This window comes from Caretta caretta, chromosome 7, assembly GCF_965140235.1.
Source record: "Caretta caretta isolate rCarCar2 chromosome 7, rCarCar1.hap1, whole genome shotgun sequence".
Taxonomy (NCBI): Eukaryota; Metazoa; Chordata; order Testudines; family Cheloniidae; genus Caretta; species Caretta caretta.
This window is the reverse complement of record NC_134212.1, coordinates 33936140-33956112: the sequence shown is the minus strand read 5'-3', so window position 1 is coordinate 33956112 and position 19973 is coordinate 33936140. Positions and strand designations below refer to the sequence as shown.

Sequence of the window (19973 nt, the reverse complement as noted above, 5' to 3'; positions counted from 1 at the left end):
GCCATCTATGATGTGTGTGTGGCTACACAAGAGAGTGCCCTCTGTCTTCTCCAGCACTGCCAGAGAGCCAGCTTTCTCCCCTGGGGGTGGCTGGGTTGGGAGAAATGGCTGTAGCAGCTCAGTCAGCTTCCTACAGGAGCAGGATCCTAGACTCTGCTGCCTGTGAGGATAGGTCTACACAAACAAAACCTCTTGCTGTTTGTCTGTCTCAGGGAAGGTACATGCTTCCCCACCAGTCCAAAGGCGGGAGAGGAGGAGGCTGGCTCCAATAGGGCTACGGCCCCTTAGTCCAGCCCAGAGAGCCTTGCCTTTCCACCACCACATACTCCCCCAACATCTATGGGCTGGCTTCCAACCCCTGCGTCTCCCCTTCACATGCATGTAGGTCAGGGGCCCAGGGTGCCCCTCAGCTGAAATAGCTGGTGATGAGCTCTTGCCGCAGACACTGGGACTCCTGGGAGAGGGGCTCAGGGTGGGGAGAAGCCTGGGCAGGTTGCCTGGCACCCAGCTCTACCCCCTCAGGCATGGGAATGCCCCGCCCCACAGCCATATTGTGCAAGACACAGCAAGCCACGAAGATGTGACAGACCTTGAGGGGGCTGTATTGGAGCACCCCCCCTGCCCGGTCCAGGCACCGGAACCGGCCCTTTAGTGCCCCCACTGTACGTCCCACCACAGCCTGTGTGGCCATGTGCGCTGTGTTGTATCGCTGCTCAGCTGCTGTCTCTGCTGTCTCCACTGGTGTCAGCAGCCAGGGCTTCAGGGGGTAGGTGCCATCCCCTGTGGAGAACCAGACATGGGTTATGCTCTGCAGGTTGACCCTCTGGCTGTCCCTGTCCTTCCACCCACCCATCCCCATGGCAGGCTCCAGCCTTTAAGATGGGGCCTCTCCCCTCTGTAGGATTCCAGCTCCAATCAGGCTGTGGGCACTGGCAGGCTCAGGAGGGGTGGGGAATGGAATAATGGGGGTCCTTCCCTGTCTTGGGCAGCTTAGAATTTGCAAGTCTCCATGATGCTCCAAGAGGGAGGAAAGGCCTATCAAGACCTAATGTGTCCCTCTCCCCTATGGGGTTCTTCCAGGCAGGGCAGGCTGAGGCAGGTAGCAGAATCTGGTAGGTGGGTGGGCATTCCCTTAGGGCCCCCTGCACCTAGTGGGGAATTCAGGCTAGTGTGGGGGATGCAGGTGCCAGCAGCTGTCATGGAGCCTTCACCACACAACCTGTGTTCGAACCACCCCGGGCAATCTCACCACTGGAGCTTGGCCCGTGGTTCACAGCTGGTGCAGTTAGCCTTGATTTCTTCCCTGGCTGCTAGGTGCAGCCAGGGCTGCTATGATGGGCTAGGGGTGGGATCCAGGTTACTCTGCTGAGATAGGAGTCCTACTTCTGTGGTGGAGAGTGGAGACACTGGGGAGTGGGGACAGCCAAGTAAGGTGCAGCAGGTGCATGAGATTGGCAGGTGGGGCAGCCGAGGGAGGGGTCCCTAGGCCATGGCTCACCCAGCAGCCAGCCATTCATGTTCTGGTGCCCCTCAAAGATGCCCCTGAGGCTGGAACAGCTGAGGATGTGGGCATCCGGCACAGAGCCAGGGAACTCGGCCACCACATGGGTTATCATGCCGTGGGCATCGCACACCAGCTGCATGTTCATGGAGTGGAATCGCAATGGGTTGCGGTAGAGGTTCTCGTGATCCGAGGGCGGCTTGAGGGCCACGTGGGTGCAGCCCAGCGTGCCCAGCACATTGGGGAAGCCAGCAATGCGCAGAAACTCCTCTTTGGTGCGGGCCTGCTGCCGAGGCTGGAAGGGGAAGCGGACGTAGGCATTGGCACGGCGGGTCAGGGCGGCCGTGACTTGGGAGACACAGCGGGACATGCTGGCCTGGCTGATGCCAGCCGCGTCGCCCGCCGGCGTCTGAAAGGTGCCCGAGGTGTAGAAGTTGAGGGCAGCCGTCACCTTGACGTAAACAGGGAGAGCATGGCTGCGGCCAGTCGAGGGCTGCAGGTCGCGCTCTAGTGCGTGGCACAGGTCTCGGATCATCTCAGGGTTGAGCTGGTAGCGCCGCATCACCTGCTCCTCTGGCATGTTCAGGAACTGGATCCGGGGCTTGAACACCCGCTCCTGGGGCAGCCGCCGCCGCCGGCGGGCATGGGCACGCTGAGCCAGCAGGTACAGCGCCATGGGGGAGCCGCAGCCACCCGGGGGGGAACGGCTGGAGCTGCAGAGAGCAGGCCTGGGGGAGGCTCGACAGGGGCGGCGGGACGGAAGGGGGCGGGGAGGGATCTCCTCTTGCCCGAGGGGGGAGTGGGAGGGTATTTAGGATTGGGGGCAGGGTCCCTACTTGCCCCGACCGGGGGTGGAGGAGGAGCCGGAGGGCGGGGTCTCCACGTGCTCCGGCGCCGGGGGTATCTAGATATTAGAGTCCCCCCCCCACCACCCTGCTGGTAGGGGAGGCTCCGATCCGAGCCAAAGGGACCCGCCGCCAGCGGCTCACCGCCTCCAGTTCGCCGCGGACCCTGCGCAAGACACGCCCCCCCACTTCCACCAATCAGCGCGCCCCACTCGTGATGATTAATGAGGCGTCAACCCCTACGCCACCAATATGGCATATTCTAATTAGCCCCGGCGGAAGCTGTAGTGAAGTCAGACCACTTCCGGTAGAAACGATCACTAGATCGGGGCAATTCCGGCGGAAGTGCTTCCTGGTAGGGCCGATCAGGGAGGGAACACTTCCGGTGGCGTGTAGTTCGGGCGCGGGATGGAGCCGGATGTGGAGTCGCTGCCCCGCGGAGGCTTCCGTTGCCGCCTCTGTCATGTGACTGCGGCCAACCGTGAGGGCCGCAGGGTCGGGGTCACCGGGGTGGCGAGTCACTTGGGGGTGGGATGCTACGAAGCCAGGGTGGGGGCTGGGGGTGAAGTTGAGGGGTCAGCGTCAGAGATCACAGTCTGGTGGCTAGGAAGCATTGGGGTCATGGCACCACTTAGGTCAGAGGTCATGGGAGGTCTGGTCCTGGGGTTAGAGGTCACAATTGGTCAGAGGACGTGGCACCTTTGGACCATAATCTGAATGGGTCGCTGTCAGGTCACCATGCAGGTCAGAGGTCACAATTGGGGTCAGTGTTGAGGTGTTATGGTGTGTTTGTGGGGGTAGGGGGTTAATGTCAGGGCAAACAAAGCAGCATTGTGGGTGTAAATGTCTCTGTCTCCATCCAGGTCAGGTCACAGACTGGGAGTGCTTGTGGGGGGTGTTAGGTCAGAGGTTGCCATATGGGGGTTAGTGGCTAGTTAAAGATTGCCCTCTGGCTCAGGGATGTCAGTATTTGAGGGAGTTACAGTAGGGGGACAATGTGATCTTCCTCTGCCCCTGTGTTTCCCCATCATTCCTGAGCTGCATGTGCCTCCCCTGCAGAGCCCAGCCTGCAAGATCATCTGCAGGGGAAGAAGCACCAGCGGCTGGAGAGCTTGCGTGCCAAGCGGCAAGACCAGGAGCTTCGCAGTGTCTTTGTCAGTGGCTTCCACAAGGGTACGTCAGCCTCCGAGCTGAGTGAATACTTCCAGGCCTTCGGGGACGTGGCCAGTGTGGTGATGGATAAAGACAAGGTGAGTCCCAAGGTCGGGACAGGGGCTCCCTGGGGCAGATGAGACTCCTGCCTGGTACTAACAGCTTTTTGCCCACAGGGTGTATATGCTATTGTGGAGCTACAGGACCAGGAGGTGATGGAGAAGGTGCTGGCTCAGCCTGAACATTGTCTGGGGGGGCAGCGGCTGCGGGTGAAGCCCCGGGAGAAGAAGGAATTCAAGTACATGCCTCCCAAGAAGCAGGGATCTGCACATCGTGAACAACTGAGTCCTGAAAAGCTGGTCCAGGCCCTGTGCCAGGCTGATGATGTGAGTGTGGACGGGGACCTTGGGCCTGTCCTGTCTGCTGACAAGGGTGGCTGCTGAGCTGCATGGGGCAGGGACAGTGCTCTAGGGCAGTGGTCTCCAAACTGGGGTGTGGTGCGCGAGATGATCCCAAGGGGTGCGCAGTAGCAGGAGCGCTGCTGGATGGCACTCCACCATTCTTTTTCTTCTGCGGCAGCTCTGCACATCCACGGCTGGTGTTCCCCTCCGGCGGCATGTCTGCAGCAGGTCTTCCGGTCTTCACCCTGGGGGTGTGCGAGCCAAAAAGTTTGGAGACCACTGCCCTAGGGTGTGTGTATGGGGGAGGTTCTGAGCTGTCTGGGGCCAGGATGATCCCTGGAGTGGGGGTTTGGGCTGTGTGCTTACAGAGTTTAGGGGTGGGGAGAAAGAAGGACACAGGGGTTCTGAGCTGGGTGGGGTGGGGTTTTGGGCTGTGCAATCCCAGGCACATGTGGGGTGTGTGTGTTTGACGATGTTGCCCCCTCACTCTCCTCACACACACCCAGGTGGATTCCCAGATGTCACAGCTGGTGCAGCTGTTTGAGCTCTCCGAGAGTGAGAGGCGGCTGCGACACCTACTGGTCACCCTGTTCCAGGAGGTTTTCTCAGAGTTCTTCCCTGGTAAGTGCCAGCCCCGTGTATGTGCACATGTGTCTGTCTGTCTGTCCCTGCCCCATGTGCCACTGCCCATGACCTTTGCCTCCTGTGTGTGCGCAGGATGTGCCATCCTTCCTTTTGGTTCGTCGGTGAATGGATTTGACATCCATGGCTGTGACCTGGATTTGTTCCTGGACCTGGAGAAAACAAAAACCTTCCAGGCATCTGCAAAGGGACCCCAGGGAGCACAGGTGAGAATGGATGGTAACAGGGACCCCGGGAGATCGGGGGGTTGCGGGGTAGGCACTGGTACCAGGGACCTTTGCAGTTGGGGGGCATGATGAGTGCTGGTCACTAAGTGCACCCCCTTGCAGGCCGAGGAGGAGGCAGGGCCAGGGCCAGACTCTGACTCAGAGGACTCCATCCTGAGTGACATTGATCTGACAACAGCGACAGTGCCCGAGGTGCTGGAGCTGGTGGCAGCTGTGCTACGGAAGTGCGTACCAGGTGTACACAGTGTCCAGGCAGTGCCCAGTGCCCGCCGCCCTGTCGTCAAGTTTTGCCACAAGGACTCCGGGCTGCTGGGAGATATCTCCATCAACAACAGGTGCAGAGCCTGGGAGGCAGGGCCCAGAGGCCAGGGAGTGCATGTGGGGGATGGGAGGAGGCCATGTTGAGCCAGGGGTGGGAGCCAGCTCCATCTGGGATGGATGGGGGACCTCTCCCATCTAGAGCATCCCTCCAGGGCAGGGTGTGTAGAGAACTGTTGACCCCGCTCTGGGGAAACATGGAGCATCCTGGCTCCATGGCCGAGACTTGTTCACCAGCTCCAAATCCACATGGGGCTTGGCCAGGTGGGGGGTGGAGTGGGCAATGGCGAGGGTTGGGGGTGCCTCAGGGTGTGTGTGTGGGGGGGGGGTGTTGGTGCTGCCCTCCCAATGTGTCCCATCTCTCTGACAGGCTGGCGCTCTGCAACACACGCTTCCTACAGCTCTGTACAGAGGCTGATGAGCGGGTGCGGCCCCTGGTCTATGCACTGCGCTACTGGGCCAAGCAGCAGGCCCTGGCGGGTAAGGACTCCCTCTTCCTGCACTAGGGAGGGTACATGGTTAGAGTTCCCATCTGGAGGAATCATGCTGGGGGTGCATGGGTCTAGGATTTGGGGGTATGGACACCGCCGTCACCTTGTCTAATGGCCCCCATCTTTTCTCAGGAAACCCCTTTGGGGGTGGCCCCCTCCTCAACAACTACGCACTGACCCTGCTGGTGCTGTTCTTCCTGCAGACGCGCAGCCCCCCGGTCTTGCCCACGCTGGCCCAGCTCAGGGAGCTGACAGGTAGGAGTTACCCCACAGTGTACCCAGCTGGCGTTGCTGCATTAGCCCATTTCATCCCTGGGGTAGTGTTTATCTCACCCCCCCCCACCTCTGTCTCCTCCCCAGGTGATGGGGATCAGGCTATTGTGGACGGCTGGGATTGCAGCTTCCCCCAGGACACGTCACGGCTGGAGCCCAGCACCAACACGGAGAGTCTGTGTGAGTGCTGTTGGGGGCGGGTGGGAGGGTAATGGCCTGCAGGATGTCCCCCCACCCCATGTACACAGCCTACACACGGGCCTGCTGCTTGAGACCAGGTGGGCTCACTCTGCCTCTTGGGGCGGGGGCCAGGAGGAAGGGGATCTCAATCACCAGGGAGCTGGGCACAAGGATGTGAGTGATTGTCCCAGCTCTCGGGTGGTTTCCCTTCCCATCGTGATCTTGGGTTGGGAGAGAAAACGCTCCCCTGAGCTGCTGCCCCAAGGTCCATCCAACCTGGTTTCCTGTTGGCAGTCCCGTGCAGGCAGGTTCCCTGGTGCTATTGCTGGGGAGGGGGTAGAGAAGAGAATTTCTCCTTCCCCAGATCCCCATATGTCCTGCAGGCTGGGAGCCCCGCAAGTTCTTCCCCAGCCCCTTTGTGTTCTCATGGCTGTGCAGGGGTTCCTATCTCCCCATCCTCACCCCGCCTCTTGCCTACTTGATTCTCTTGCAGCCACCCTGTGTTTCCTGCATAAAATTATCTGTTACACACACTCTAGGCCCCCACCTTCTGTAGGCTCAAGGCGTAACTCTGTCAATTTAGGCACCCCACCCTTTCCCAGTTCCTAGGGCTCCGGTATAAGGCACCCAACTTTACCCTAAATTTGTTGCCCATACACTCTAGGACATTCCACCTCTACCTACTTCCTAAGGTGCAAGGTTCCCACCTCTACCTAGTTCTTAGGGCTCAAGGTGTAACCTGGTTGATTTAGGTACCTTCTCCCTTTCCTAGTTCCTAGGGCTCCAGGCAAAAGGCACCTAACTTTACCTCTCCGTGGGCTCTAGGCTCTACCCCTCCATGGACTCAGAGCTTAATCTTCTATGGGTTTACAGGGTTTTTGATCAGTGAAAGAGCCTTACACAGTAATATCCTACTTAATGTGTATTTATTAACAATCACCAAAACAGAATGCACACACTAAGCATATGATGCTCTCTACTGCCAATAAGGCAGATGAATTTTTCTTGAAGGCCAGTCAGGATCAGGTCATCTGTGGGACTCCAGCCTTTGCACGGTGTGGTTGGTAGGGAGTTGAGGTCTGGCAGCTCTGATCTTGGGGCTGTGTCCTGGAGTTGGTTCCAAAGAACTTCCTTTTGGACCTCAGTTTATATAGTGAATCTTAAGTCTTGCTTGGCTGTACCTTAACCAATCATTTTACTAAAATTATTACTAAACAATTGTCTAACCAATCCTAACATTGTAAGACAATTATACCCCACCACCATAGTTGATTTACACTTAGCAAAATTAGTTCTGCAACAGACAGAAACAATCAAAGAACCAGAGACCATACAGAGAAGTGAGCTGTAGCTCACGAAAGCTCATGCTCAAATAAATTGGTTAGTCTCTAAGGTGCCACAAGTACTCCTTTTCTTTTTGCGAATACAGACTAACACGGCTGTTCCTCTGAAATAGAAAAGTAGGGAGCATAAAGGCAAAACAATAGAAATATAGATTCTACAGTCACAACTGTTGTAAGTGATTTCTCGCCAGACCGAATGTCATCAAACAAAGTTTTCTTTAACCATCTTAAGCTCTGTTTCTTTATCTGGTGGTGGGTACTACTAAGACAGGATCATCTTCTTAACAGCCCGATAGTATGTTGTTTTAATACAGTAGTTCTCAAGCTTCATTGCACCATGACCCTCTTCTGACAAAAAAAATTACTGTATGACCCCAGGATGGGGGACTGGAGACCGAGCCCGCCCGAGTCCAGCTACCCCGTGGGTGGGGGGTAGCTGAAGCCCAAGGGCTTCTGCCCTGGGAGGGAGCATGTAACCTTAGCCCTGGGCAGCGGGGCTTGGGCATTGGCTTCGGCCCCATGCGGTGGGGCTTGGGCATCAGACTTGCTGGGGTCCAGGGCCAACACCAGTCTTGGCGACCCCATTAAAATGCGGTCCCGACCCACAGTTTGAGAACCCCTGTTTTAATGTAATTTAGATGGAATGTGAGGACGTGACTTTCTGCTTCTTGGAATACGGCTGCATTAAAAAGAGACCTCAGACCTTACAATATGGCTACAGGAAAAGGCCTTATCCTGACACCTGGGCTCACCCTTCCCCCTTCTTCCCCCAGCCACCTTCCTCTCATCTGTCTGTGTCTCCCTGCAGGTTCCCTCCTGGCCGAATTCTTCCGTGTCTTTGGGGACCATGACTTTGCCGGCTGCGTGATCTCGCTGAAGGAGGGCCGGGCACTGCCCCTCCCCAGCTTCCTGCTCTCGGAGGTGGGTGCCAAGCTCAAGTTGGGCCCCTTCAACGTGCAGGACCCCTTCGAGCTGAGCCACAACGTGGCAGCCAACGTCAATGAGAAGATAGCGCTGCGGTTCCAGCACTGCTGCCGGGACGGGGCCAAGTACTGCCGCAGCCTGCAGTACCAGCGCAAATCCAGCAAGGGCAAGGCCTGGGGGCTCGTGCGGCTCTTCCAGCCAGGCGTGCCGGAGGCTGGGGAGCTGGGCCCCGATGGGCTCCTCATCACCATCCCTTTCACGCTGATGGCACTCTCCCCTGGGAGCCGGCAGCAGTTGTGCCAGGCTAGGGACTTCCGGCGCTGCTGGTTTGACAAGGTGTGCGCCGCCGTCACCTTTGTGCTGAAGGATGTGCTGAAGTGCAGCTGCACGGGGCCTGCAGGAGAGCCCCTGGGGCAGGAGCCCACAGAGCAGGGTGGAGGTGAGCAGCCTATAGTGGGGTCCAAGCACCCCCGGTCTGATGAGGGAGGAAGCTTGGCTGTCTCCCCAGCCAAGAAGAAGCCGAGAGCAGAGGGCCCAGCGCCCGAGGAGGAGGAGAGCGTGAGCTGGAGCTGTGCTGTGTGGCATCGTGTCTGGATGGGCCGGCGTCGCATCCGGCGCCAGCTCCGACACCTGGGCAGCCCACAGCCAGACGCAGAGCAGGAGGCTGGCTCCCTGGAGGTGGAGGAGAAGGTGTCAGAGGCCATAATCCAGCAGGAGGGAGACTCCATGGGGTCAGAGCCGCTGCTGAGGTTCACAGCCTGTGCCCAGGTGGGCAGTGGCCAGGAGGACACACGGACCCTCCTGTGCTTCACCCCAGGCCCCCAGCAGGGCCTCCTGTTCCAGGACTTCTATCATTTTCTACAGGGCTTTCTGCCCAGAATGGTGGAGCGGTATGTGGGCAGAGCAGCCAGGGGTAGGCAGTGACATCCATGCCAGCACCCTGAGACTGGGGGATGCTATTTTAAATGGACTTTGCTGTGTGTACCATGCAACTGGGAAGGGAATAAAGGGCCTAGCCAAGTGCCCCTCTGGGCTGTGCCTGTCCCGCTGCTTGGGGGCTGGGGGGAAGTGGCTGGGGGCCTGGCTTGAGTGGGGAGCGGGTACTCCCCAACTGGATGCAGGCCTTTCTCCTACCACCCTGCCCAGCCTCTTGCGAATGTGCTGCTGTGTGTCCCCTCTGGCGCCCCATAGCACTGGGATTTGAAGTGCTGGCACGTTATTGGGGGTGGGGCTGATTCTTCACTGGAGTGGAGGCGGACTATCAGCAATGGCCAATGGGGCACGAGTGGTGAGTATAAATGCAGTTTATGCCTAGGGGGGCAGTTGCAGAGCAAGGAGTGAGAGGCCTGGGGTGGATAGACCTTGACTCTGGCCAGTTCAGCTCCGTTCTCCTCTCCATGCAGCAGTACTATGCGCTCCATTTGTGGCTACTGGGGAGGGATCTATGGGAAGGGGGCAGTAAGGGGTTGGGGGATGTACTGGGAAGGGACGGGGCCCCAAGAGGCAGCTCAGAGCAGGCTTGGCCCCGCTCCCCCCCAGGGCTTTAGGTGCTGCCTTCCCCAAGTGGAATAGGTCAAGGGTGCGGGGCAGGGAAGAAGAAAAGGTATTTAGGGCCCCAGAGTCTGCAATACTCCCTCCCTCAGGGGCATGCAGGTGAGGCAGCATGGGCAGAATGGGGCCAGGCTAGGATTGGGATTCTAGAGGCAATATAGCACCTTTCCTCCATAGCACCTAACTGGTGGGCACCATACCTGAGGGCATTTCATACGTGAGGTTAAGCCAGGGGTTGGGGTGCAGGGCAGCAGCATGGTCTCTGGTAGTTTCCAGTGGAGCCCGGCAGTGCAGTATGCGATTTAACGCAGATCGATTCACTGCACCTACTGAGTTCTGAGAGGTGGGTGGGTCCAAGACCCTTCCCCCAGCCTAAGGGGGGGGGCAAAAACCAAATGATACTGGGGGACAGCTAATAAAAAATTGGGGACAGGATTGAGGATATAGGACCCTAAGCAGGGAACTGGAGGGGGACAATGAGCAGAGAACCCTAGACTGCCTACTTCTCCTTAAAGGGGTCTAGGGAGCCAGTGGATGCCGCCCAGTCAGTCTGCCCGGATGCGTGATGGAAGGGAGGAGTGGAAATAGGCCCCACAGTCTCAGAGCACTTCCCTGTCCAACATCCTCCTCCTGGAGTTATAACTGGCCATTTTGGCCAGCGCCAGGAGGAGGATGACAAGGAGGTCTGGGGACTTTGTGGTGCCCTGGATAGGATGTGCATAGATCAAGAGGTGGGGGTGAAAGTGTAGCCAGAACCTTAGGAGAAGGTTAAACAGCAGCAGCCTGGTGTCTGGTAGTTTCAAGTAGAGCTCTGCAGTGCAGTACGCTATCTAACGCTGGTCTGTACAGATTTTCACTGTAACTGCATAAGCAGTTGAGCCCGTTTGGACTGAGTTGCAGACTCCAGGGTCCACGTGGATTTACAGGGGAGGCTGAACTGCTTCTCCAGTTGCACTGATCACCTTCAGCCCCCAACTAAAACCTCTCCAACGCATCATCAAGGATCTACAACCTATCCTGAAGGACGACCCATCACTCTCACAGATCTTGGGAGACAGGCTAGTCCTTGCTTACAGACAGCCCCCCAACCTGAAGCAAATACTCACCAGCAACCACACACCACACAACAGAACCACTAACCCAGGAACCTATCATTGCACCAAAGCCTGTTGCCAACTGTTTCCACATATCTATTCAGGGGACACCATCATAGGGCCTAATCACATCAGCCACACTATTAGAGGCTTGTTCACCTGCACATCTAACAATGTGATATATGCCATCATGTGCCAGCAATGCCCGTCTGCCATGTACATTAGTCAAACTGGACAGTCGCTACGTAAAAAAATAAATGGACACAAATCAGATGTCAAGAATTATAACATTCAAAAACCAGTTGGAGAACACTTCAATCTCTCTGGTTACTTGATTACAGACCTAAAAGTTGCAATTCTTCAACAAAAAAAATTCAAAAACAGACTCCAACGACAGACTGCTGAATTGGAATTAATTTGCAAACTGGATACAATTAACTTAGGCTTGAATAGAGACTGGGAGTGGATGGGTCATTACAGAAAGTAAAACTATTTCCTCATGTTTATTCCCCCCCCCCTTCCTCACACATTCTTGTCAACTGCTGGAAATGGCCAACCTTGATTATCACTACAAAAGGTTGTGTACCCTCCCCCCCCCCCCCCCTCCTGTCTCCTGCTGGTAATAGTTCACCTTAAGTGATCACTCTCGTTAGTGAGTGTGGTAACACCCATTGTTTCATGTTTTCTATGTATATAAATCTCCCCACTGTATTTTCCACTGAATACATCCGATGAAGTGAGCTGTAGCTCACGAAAGCTTATGCTCAAATATATTGGTTAGTCTCTAAGGTGCCACAAGTACTCCTTTTCTTTTTGTGAATACAGACTAACACGGCTGCTACTCTGAAACCCTGAGGTTTAACATGGCCTTAGCAAATTTTGATGTATTTATCCAAAGTAGACTTGCTTCTCCCCTATGAGAGAATAGTGCTGGAGGTTGATCTGGCTGGCAAATCTACTCCAACCAAACACAGGGAAGGGGAGGGAATGGGTGGCTGTGTCTTGGGAGACTGAACAGACAAAGGGTGGGACAAAGGCCCCTTGAATGGTGACAAAAGACTGCTTCAGTCTAAGGGGGGAGAAAGACTTCAGGCACACCGTACCCATTCACTGATTGGATCCTGGTCCTTCTGCACTATCATTAAATGTAGGCCCTAATTTGCATTTTATTGTGTTTTGTATTGTAACTGTTTGTTTCCACCATTCACTTGTTGCTTGTGGAATCTCCATTTTCTTAAATAAAATGTTTGTTTCATTACACGTGCTGTATGTTATACAAGAGCAGGGATTTAAGGTAAAGCTAATACATTAGGGTCGGGACACTGCTTCTTTGTGGGGGAGGGGACACTGAGGATCTGGGATTTGTGTGGGGCTGGATATCACAGGGGAACATGTTTTGAATGGCTGCCAGGCTGCTGGTGGTCCTGAGAACCATCATTCCCTTCCCCCTTACCGAGGGGGCTGCACTATACTGTCACTAAAGGAGAGGTCAGTGAAGATTTTGTGGCTTCTCTTCTCGGCCTCCCAAAAGACAAGCAAAGGAAGTGCAGAGCTGCCAGTATTCAGCCCCTCTGATATCACCCCATGTTTATTTAAGTGTGGAAATAAATGTAAGTCCTCAATTTAAGAAAGTACTTAATGCTTTCTGAAACCCATTCCTAGTCAGGTCAGCACTTCAGCACCTACTTTTTAAGCACATGCTTAAATCAATGTGCTTTATGCATGTGCTGGAGTACCGCCCTGGACAAGAATACTTTTCTAAATTGGCAACTGAGGTGCAGATATGTGGGCAATGGGTCCCTCTACAGCTGGGCGTTACTCTGGATTAACAGTGTGTGCCGGCACCCCTGCAGGGCAGCTAAACCTGCAGCAAGGCAGCACTACTCCGGCACGGGCGTGTCCATACACGAAGTTAACGTCACACGAGCCAAGCCCCTGGACCCACTGAAGTGTAACTAGGTCCGTGGAGTGACAGGGGACGCTCCCCATGCGCAGAGAAGCCCTAAAACCAGCCTGCCTGGTGCAAAGCGGGGAACAGCCCGGGACAGCAGCTTGACAGCTCCTGCAGCGGGAGCGTTCGCGCCTGCGCCCCGCTCCGCCGCTGAGGCACGAGCCCGACTCGAACTCCTGCGGCTCCCGCTCCCCCGGGCCCAGAACTCTGAGCCCCGCCCTTTGCTGTCCCGGGAGCTCGACGCACCCCGCCCCCTGGCGGCCTCAGGCCGTGTTCCCACGTGGGTTTGGATAGATTTGCACGGCGGCCAATAGACGCTTGGGATTCCAGTGCTCTACACCACCTGTTCATTGGCTGAGACGCGGCGGAGGCGGGGCTAGCTGCGCTGTGGAGTAAGGGTTTGAGGCTGCTCGAGCTGCAGCCGGGTGAACCCCGGTTCCCCCCTCCCCGAGTTCCTCTGCCCCAAAGTGCCCCCCCCGCCCGCCGCCGCCATGTCCGAGCGCGAGGAGCGGCGCTTCGTGGAGCTGCCGCGCGAGTCCGTGCGCCTGATGGCGGAGAGCGCGGGGCTGGAGCTGACGGACGAGGTGGCCGCGCTGCTGGCCGAGGACGTGTGTTACCGCCTGCGGGAGGCCGCCCAGGTGCGGGAGCCGGGCCCGGCGCTGGGGGCGGAGACTGCACCGGGCCTGGGGGGCCGGCCTGTGACCCCCTTCCCCGGGGAGGGATTGCCCCTAGGAGCGGTCTGAGCCCCTCGCCTCCCGTGGGCGGCTGTCCCTGAGGCTGGAGACTCGAGCCCGCCCACGCCGCACCCCCCGCCCTTGGGGCTGGTCCCACCGATTCCTCACTTTCCCTCTCCCCTCCTGCAGAACAGCTCCCAGTTCATGAAACACACCAAACGCCGGAAACTGACGGTGGAGGATTTCAACCGGGCCCTTCGCTGGAGCAACGTGGAGGTGAGCGAGCAGGAGAGGGGGCAGCGGGAGGCTGAGCCAGGAGCCCGCCTGTTGCTGCTGCTCTCTCCTGCCCACAGACCGGTGCTAGCAGGATGGAGTTCAAAGAGCGCCCAGATCAGCCCTCTCCACTGGGCCACTGATGGTGGTGGCAGGCCTAGCTGTCCCCAAGATGGGCCTGGCAAGGGAGTGACCGTCTGGTGTCCTTGCAGGTGGTGTGTGGCTATGGCTCCCAGGACCCCCTTCCCTTCCGTGCTATAAAGGAAGGGGAACTCTACTTCCAGGAGGATCGTGAGATCAATCTGGTGGAGCTGGCCCTGGCCACCAACCTCCCCAAGGGCTGTGCAGAGACAGCAGTGAGAGGTGTGTGTCACCCTGCTGGGGGGGCAGGGTGTGTGTGGTTACTCCATCCTCCAGGGTTCTCCCTCCAGGCTCTCTCTCTCTCTAGGGCTTTGGGCAGCCTACTTCTGAATGTCCCAAATTAGAGGGCTCCCAGCTCCTTCCCTGGGGAGCGTCCCATGGGCACATCCCGTCCCCCTGTCTGCAAACAGCAGGACACCCACCTAGCCCCTCTGCCTTGGGGACAGTTGTCTGTCCCCACCACATCTATCCCATAGCAGGGCGCAATGGAGGCCCCCAGGGAGGATAGTTCCCTGTCAGGATTGCTTACCAGTCTCCTTTAGTCATTGTTCAGCCAGGCAAGACACATGTTGCTTCCACTGTAAATTAGTTCCTCTGGCACTCAGATCCAAGCTGTTGAGCTAGTGGCTCTTCCCTGGACCCGCACCTAATGCGTAGGTTGGACCTGAGCACGATATCCCAAGTGGGGTCTCCTCTGAGCTAGTGAGGAGGGGGTTGATGCCCCATGCTCTGTGACTTGGGTACCTAGAACTCTCTCCCAGGCTGCCTCATGAGAAGGGGAGCATCCTGGCCCAGGGACGGTTGGAGGGATCAGCCAGGTTGTTTAACAGCATCTATACTTGCATTGTAGTTCACGTCTCTTATCTGGATGGGAAAGGAAATCTGGAACCACAGGGAGCTGGTAAGAACTTCTCAGTAACCCATTCCCTTGCCCTTATCTCCCTCTTGTATTGAAGCTGCACATACAGGCCCCAACCAGGATGGGGCCCCCACTGTGCAGGGTGCTGTACAGACAGTTGCTGCCCTGCAGAGCTAACAATGACCTCATCCTACTCCCTGTTAAGTTGTTCTCAAACTAAGCCCTGAGCCAGGAGGTTTTGTCTCCCCTCCCACATCTTTGCTAGCATTAACTACCCAATGCTCGCTTGTCCTAGTTATCCAGATACACATCCAGTCCCTCTAAATCTCACTTAATTCTTGGCCTCCGCACCATCCTGCGGTAGGGAGTCCCCCAGGCCAATCACACAGTGTGTGGAAAAGTATGTCCTTTTATCAGTTAGGAATTTTGCCACCTTTCAGTCGCTCCTGTCCCCTTGTCCTTGTGTGAGGAGATTGGGAGAACAGAAGCTCCCGATCTCCCTTCTCTGTTCCAATCATTATCTATCAGCTTTTCTCCTGTCTCTTTTCTAAACAATCCCAATCTTTTCAATCTCTTCATATGAGAGTTTTCCCCTGGTCATTCTCTGATGCCTGACCCCACCCCCATTCTGCCATCGCCTTTCTGAACAATGCCCCATGGCAGGTCTCTACACTGTACTGGGGCTCGGGCTGCTGCTGCCCTCCTAGGGATCCATGGTGCTTCGGAGGGGTCTCCACTGAATTCCCGTAACCTTTGCCTTCCTGGCTTTTCCTCCAGTGCCCAGTGCTGTCTCCACTCTCTCAGATGACCTGCTGAAGTACTACCAGCATGTGACCCGAGCTGTGCTTGGGGATGACCCACAGCTAATGAAGGTGGGTGCAGGGCTGGGGATCAGTGCCTTTATCTCAGACTGGCCTGAATGGGGGGGTGCTTCAAGGACTGTAGAGCCCCAGCCTCCACAGAAGCTACTTCTGCTCCAGGTTTGATGCAACTCAGTAGAGGAAGGTTCCCTGAAAGTTCTGGCACCAGTGGTCCAGCTGGAGAATTGCCCACCAGCTCTGGATGGCTCGAGTGGCTCAGGAGGACATGCAGCAGGGATCGCTGGCCCTGTGGGGGGAGCCTGACTAAGGGAGAATGGCTACATGACAAACCGTGGTGCAACCCCTCTCCTCCCCGTTCCCCCCCCAGACTGGGGCTCTCCATTCATTTCCTGGCTGGGGCACCCCTCTTCCTCTGACCCTTATCTGACACTCCCCTCCCCCAGGTTGCCCTCCAGGACCTGCAGACCAACTCGAAGATCGCAGCCCTGCTGCCCTACTTTGTCTACGTGGTCAGTGGGGTGAGTGGAGCAGGAGGCCCTTGAACATGTGACCCACGTGAGAGACAGGGTGGGGTGGACAGGAGACCCTCCCAAGCGTGTGGCTCCCCTAGGGCAGCCATGCCCTCCTTCCGGCAGCTACGAGCGTTTTGCTCTCTTCCTTCTCCTGGGCCAGGTGAAGTCCGTCAGCCATGACCTGGAGCAGCTGAACCGCCTGCTGCACATCGCCAAGAGCCTCATCCAGAATCCCTACCTGTGCCTGGGCTCCTATGTCAAGAGCCTGATCGCCAGCGTCATGTACTGCGTGCTGGAGCCACTTGCCGCATCCATCAACCCCCTCAATGACCACTGGACGCTCCGGGACTACGCTGCAATGCTCCTGAGCCATATCTTCTGGTGCGGCCCGGCGGGGAGGGGCTGAAAGGAATCACTGCCACCCCCACCACCCAGGCAGGGGAGTCACCAGCATGTCTGGTGTCAGTGGGAGTCTCCTTCAGAGTCCAGTGCTGCCCCTGCTCTCCCAGGCAGGGCACTGTGCCCCAAGGGTGTCTGGAGTTCCCTTCTTTTATGCCCACAGCTCTGACGAAGCACGATGGGGTAGGGGAGGGTCCTGGGGGGGATGCACGATGAGTCCCATCTCCAGGGATTTTCAGCCTCTGCTCGGTCTCCTCCCTCAGGACGCATGGCGACCTTGTCAGTGGCCTGTACCACCAGATCTTGCTGTCCCTCCAGAAAGTGCTGGCTGATCCGGTGCGCCCGCTTTGCTCTCATTATGGGGCCGTGGTGGGGCTGCATGCCCTGGGGTGGAAGGTAAGGGACAGCTCTCAATCCCACATGATCTTTGGGCAGAGGGAGGCAAGCAGATGATGGTGGTACCCGGGCCAAACACCCTGTTTCCCTGGGAGGTAGGTCTGAGAATTGAAGCAGTGATGCTATCCCAGGCTGGTGGCTACGCTGGGTCCCTCTATGTTGTGGGGGCATCGGAGGAAGTGGTGACCTGCTGCAGGGGCTGATAACCGCTGCACAGTGCCCCACTCCCATCTCTTTTTGTGCACACACAAGGCAGAGGACCCTGGCTCAGCTCCCCTGGCCGGTACTTTAGCTTCTCATGCAGTGACTGTGCTGTTGGTTCTTGAGCCCAGTCAGTAAATGGCCATTTTTGGGATGGAACTTTGCTCTCTCCTCCAGGCTGTGGAGCGAGTCCTCTACCCCCATCTCTCCACCTACTGGGCGAACCTGCAGGCTGTGCTCGACGACTACTCTGTCTCCAATGCTCAGGTGAAGGCCGATGGGCACAAGGTGTACGGTGCCATTCTGGTGAGTCTAACCCCACCCATCCAGAGGAGAGGGCTGGGCTAGGGCTCTGCCTACACGGCCAACACACTCACTGCAGTTCCAGGCAGTCCAGAAGCCCCTGCTCTCAGGGAAGGGAAGGCACTGAGCTCCCATCTCCCAGTAGCAGAGCATCTGGCCTGTCAGACTAGATACAGGGCCCCTGCCAGAAAAGGGATTGGGGTGACTTGACTTCTCCTTGGGTAGGGTGAAAGGGGTTTTCCATTGCCCCTTATATCAGGGATGGGGATGGGCAGAGAGGGCTTTGTGAGCAGCAGCCTCGCGCAGAGGCCCAGCTGAGCCAGGGATCCGCCAGTCTGCTGCTGTGTGCGGCTGGGTTTGTAGCTGGGGTTAAGGAGCGGAGAGACCAGGGCTTCTAACCAGAGCAGCTCTTCCTTTGCCAGGTGGCGGTAGAGCGCCTGCTGAAGATGAAGGCGCAGTCAGTGTCAGCCCAGGGGGACAGGCCACGTAGGGATAGGTGCCGGCGGGAGAGCTCTCCCTGGCTCAGCCCCCTGCAAGATCCCCAAGTGGAGTTCAGCTTTGGCATCACCAGCCACCTGCTGCAGCTTGGCAGTGGGGGCCCCCAGCTGGGTACTGGCATCTCTGCTGACCTTCCCACTGTCTCCCTGCACGAGACCTACCGGGAGCTCTATGACTTCTTTGGAGACAGCCTGGCCACCCGCTTTGGCACGGGCTCGGGGCTGCAGTCAGCCGAGCCGACACCTCCTGGCCCCAAGGTCTTGGACACGAAGAAAGAGCAGCCAGCCTTTGGCACAGGGGACGTGGTGCGCAAGATGCCCCAGCTGACAGCCAATGCCACAGTGAGCCCCCGGGAGGAGGAGAGCCCCCGGGCAGACTACCCACCAGGCAGGCCGGCCCTGCATCGCTCAGCCAGTGTGCCCCGCTCTCGTAGCACATCACGCCAGCAGGGCCTCCGCCCCGGAGTCCGCGACGTTTTCCAGAAGTGCCGCTTCTCCCCACAGGGGCCACCCCACTTCAGCTTTGTGATTGCTGGTCGGCAGGTGGGCCGGCGGTGCCAGGGCCGACTGTTCCAGACCTGCTTCCCCCAGCATCATGGCCCTAGCCACATTTCCCGCTATGCCCAGAAGCTGCCCATGATTGGCAGGACCAGCAAGCCTGTGAAGAAGTGGGCCCACTCAGAGTACTCCCTCTACCTGCCTCTCTGAGGAGTGACCTCTCCCCTCCAGGACTTCAGCTCATGGCCAAACCTAGTGTGGGCCCTTCATCCCTCCCCTGTACTACTGAGGTTCCCTTGTTGGATGAAGTCAGGGGCCTCCACACAAGCCAAACTCCTCAGGAGAGGAATTTCTCTTCCAGGGTGGAGGGGGCCTACCCAGCACACTCTGGACTTTGCAGGGGGTGCTGAAGACACATTCTGCACTCAACAGTGCCTCCCACATGCCCAGACTGTGGGTCAGGCTGAGCCTGTTACCTCTGCACCGATGAACTGTGCACTCCTCCAAGAGCCATCCAGGGTTTTCTGCTGTGTGATGGCTGAGGCTTTGCTGTGGAGGTGATGGGAGAGTATGTGTGGGAGAGGGGAAGTGATTGCAGGGCTTAGGGCCTCTGTGTGATCTAGGTACAGCACACAGCAGCAGACTCCATAGTCAGTCTAAAGCATCTTAGCTCCCTGGCCCCAAGCCATGTCCTCCCCTGAGGGATGAGTGCCCCCACCCTCAGCACTCCCCTTGGAGTTGGGGTTTCCTGACAGCGTGCAGCATTTCTCCAACTCCCCAACCCTTGTACTGACACCTGGTTGTTTAATAAAGACGCTGCTGTTGGGGACAGAGGATTTGCTTGCTGACCTCTCCCTTGTTGCATGGGGTTGGATAGCTATAGCACCTCCTGTCTTGCCCCTGCTCGAGGCTGCCCCTTAGAAGCTCCTCTGGAATGTGGGCCAGTGCTTACTGCAGGCAGCTAAGGGAAAACTAACAGCTAGGGCGCTCTGGCTCTCAGAGCTGAGGGACCTGCTTCTGTCTTCCTAACCCACCACCATAAACTAGGGGCCCTACCCTCACCCATCCCCCTGCCTGCCATGTCTGTCTCCTCTCAAACATTGAATCAAAGCCTGGCAGGAGGAGCTGAGCCTGTCTATAAAGTGGGGCCCGCAACATTTTCTGAGGGTGGCTTTAAACAGCAGGACTTGACTGCTCTTTGAGCATGTGAAAGATTCCAGGGCTGTTGTAACTGTGTTTATTTTGGGGTGAAAGGGGGTTCAACCATGTATCACCACATCTCAGTTGCATTTCAGCAGCACTATATAGCCAATCTTTGGGAATGATGCAGAGTTGCACAGGCTCAGGGCTGGGCTGTGGCCTCTTCAACACTCACTGTAACGTGTCAAGGATGTGATTGTGTCTTCCTGTGATGCTTCACAGGCACAGCTCCCAGCAGCGAGTACAAATCCTCCGAGAGTGGGAGATGGGACCAGAGCAAAAATAAACCCTCTCTGTTATCTTCCA

General features: G+C 57.2%; 2 protein-coding genes across 5 annotated transcripts; both read left to right on the top strand.

The window, feature by feature from the left end:
• Positions 1 to 2686: 2686 nt before the first annotated feature.
• On the top strand, positions 2687 to 12200 carry TUT1 (terminal uridylyl transferase 1, U6 snRNA-specific). 3 transcript variants are annotated; one of them, XM_075130478.1, is made up of 10 exons: positions 2687 to 2827; positions 3406 to 3596; positions 3675 to 3884; positions 4406 to 4520; positions 4617 to 4747; positions 4871 to 5103; positions 5457 to 5566; positions 5710 to 5832; positions 5938 to 6030; positions 8182 to 12200. In XM_075130478.1, the coding sequence occupies exons 1-10, from the start codon at positions 2755 to 2757 to the stop codon at positions 9219 to 9221; spliced, it is 2319 nt and encodes a 772-aa protein (XP_074986579.1). In that variant the 5' UTR covers positions 2687 to 2754; the 3' UTR covers positions 9222 to 12200. The 3 variants fall into 3 exon arrangements, with proteins under 3 accessions (XP_074986579.1, XP_074986581.1, XP_074986580.1); XM_075130480.1 differs by having other exon boundaries at positions 2824 to 2841; XM_075130479.1 differs by lacking the exon at positions 2687 to 2827 and adding an exon at positions 2907 to 3109.
• A 1063-nt stretch (positions 12201 to 13263) lies between these two features.
• On the top strand, positions 13264 to 19973 carry TAF6L (TATA-box binding protein associated factor 6 like). Of its 2 annotated transcripts, none has more exons than XM_075130472.1 (10): positions 13264 to 13531; positions 13757 to 13843; positions 14053 to 14203; positions 14832 to 14882; positions 15618 to 15712; positions 16105 to 16179; positions 16334 to 16554; positions 16836 to 16968; positions 17347 to 17475; positions 17895 to 19973. In XM_075130472.1, exons 1-10 carry the CDS (start codon positions 13385 to 13387, stop codon positions 18675 to 18677), a joined length of 1872 nt encoding a protein of 623 aa, XP_074986573.1. In that variant the 5' UTR covers positions 13264 to 13384; the 3' UTR covers positions 18678 to 19973. The 2 variants fall into 2 exon arrangements, with proteins under 2 accessions (XP_074986573.1, XP_074986572.1); XM_075130471.1 differs by having other exon boundaries at positions 17880 to 19973.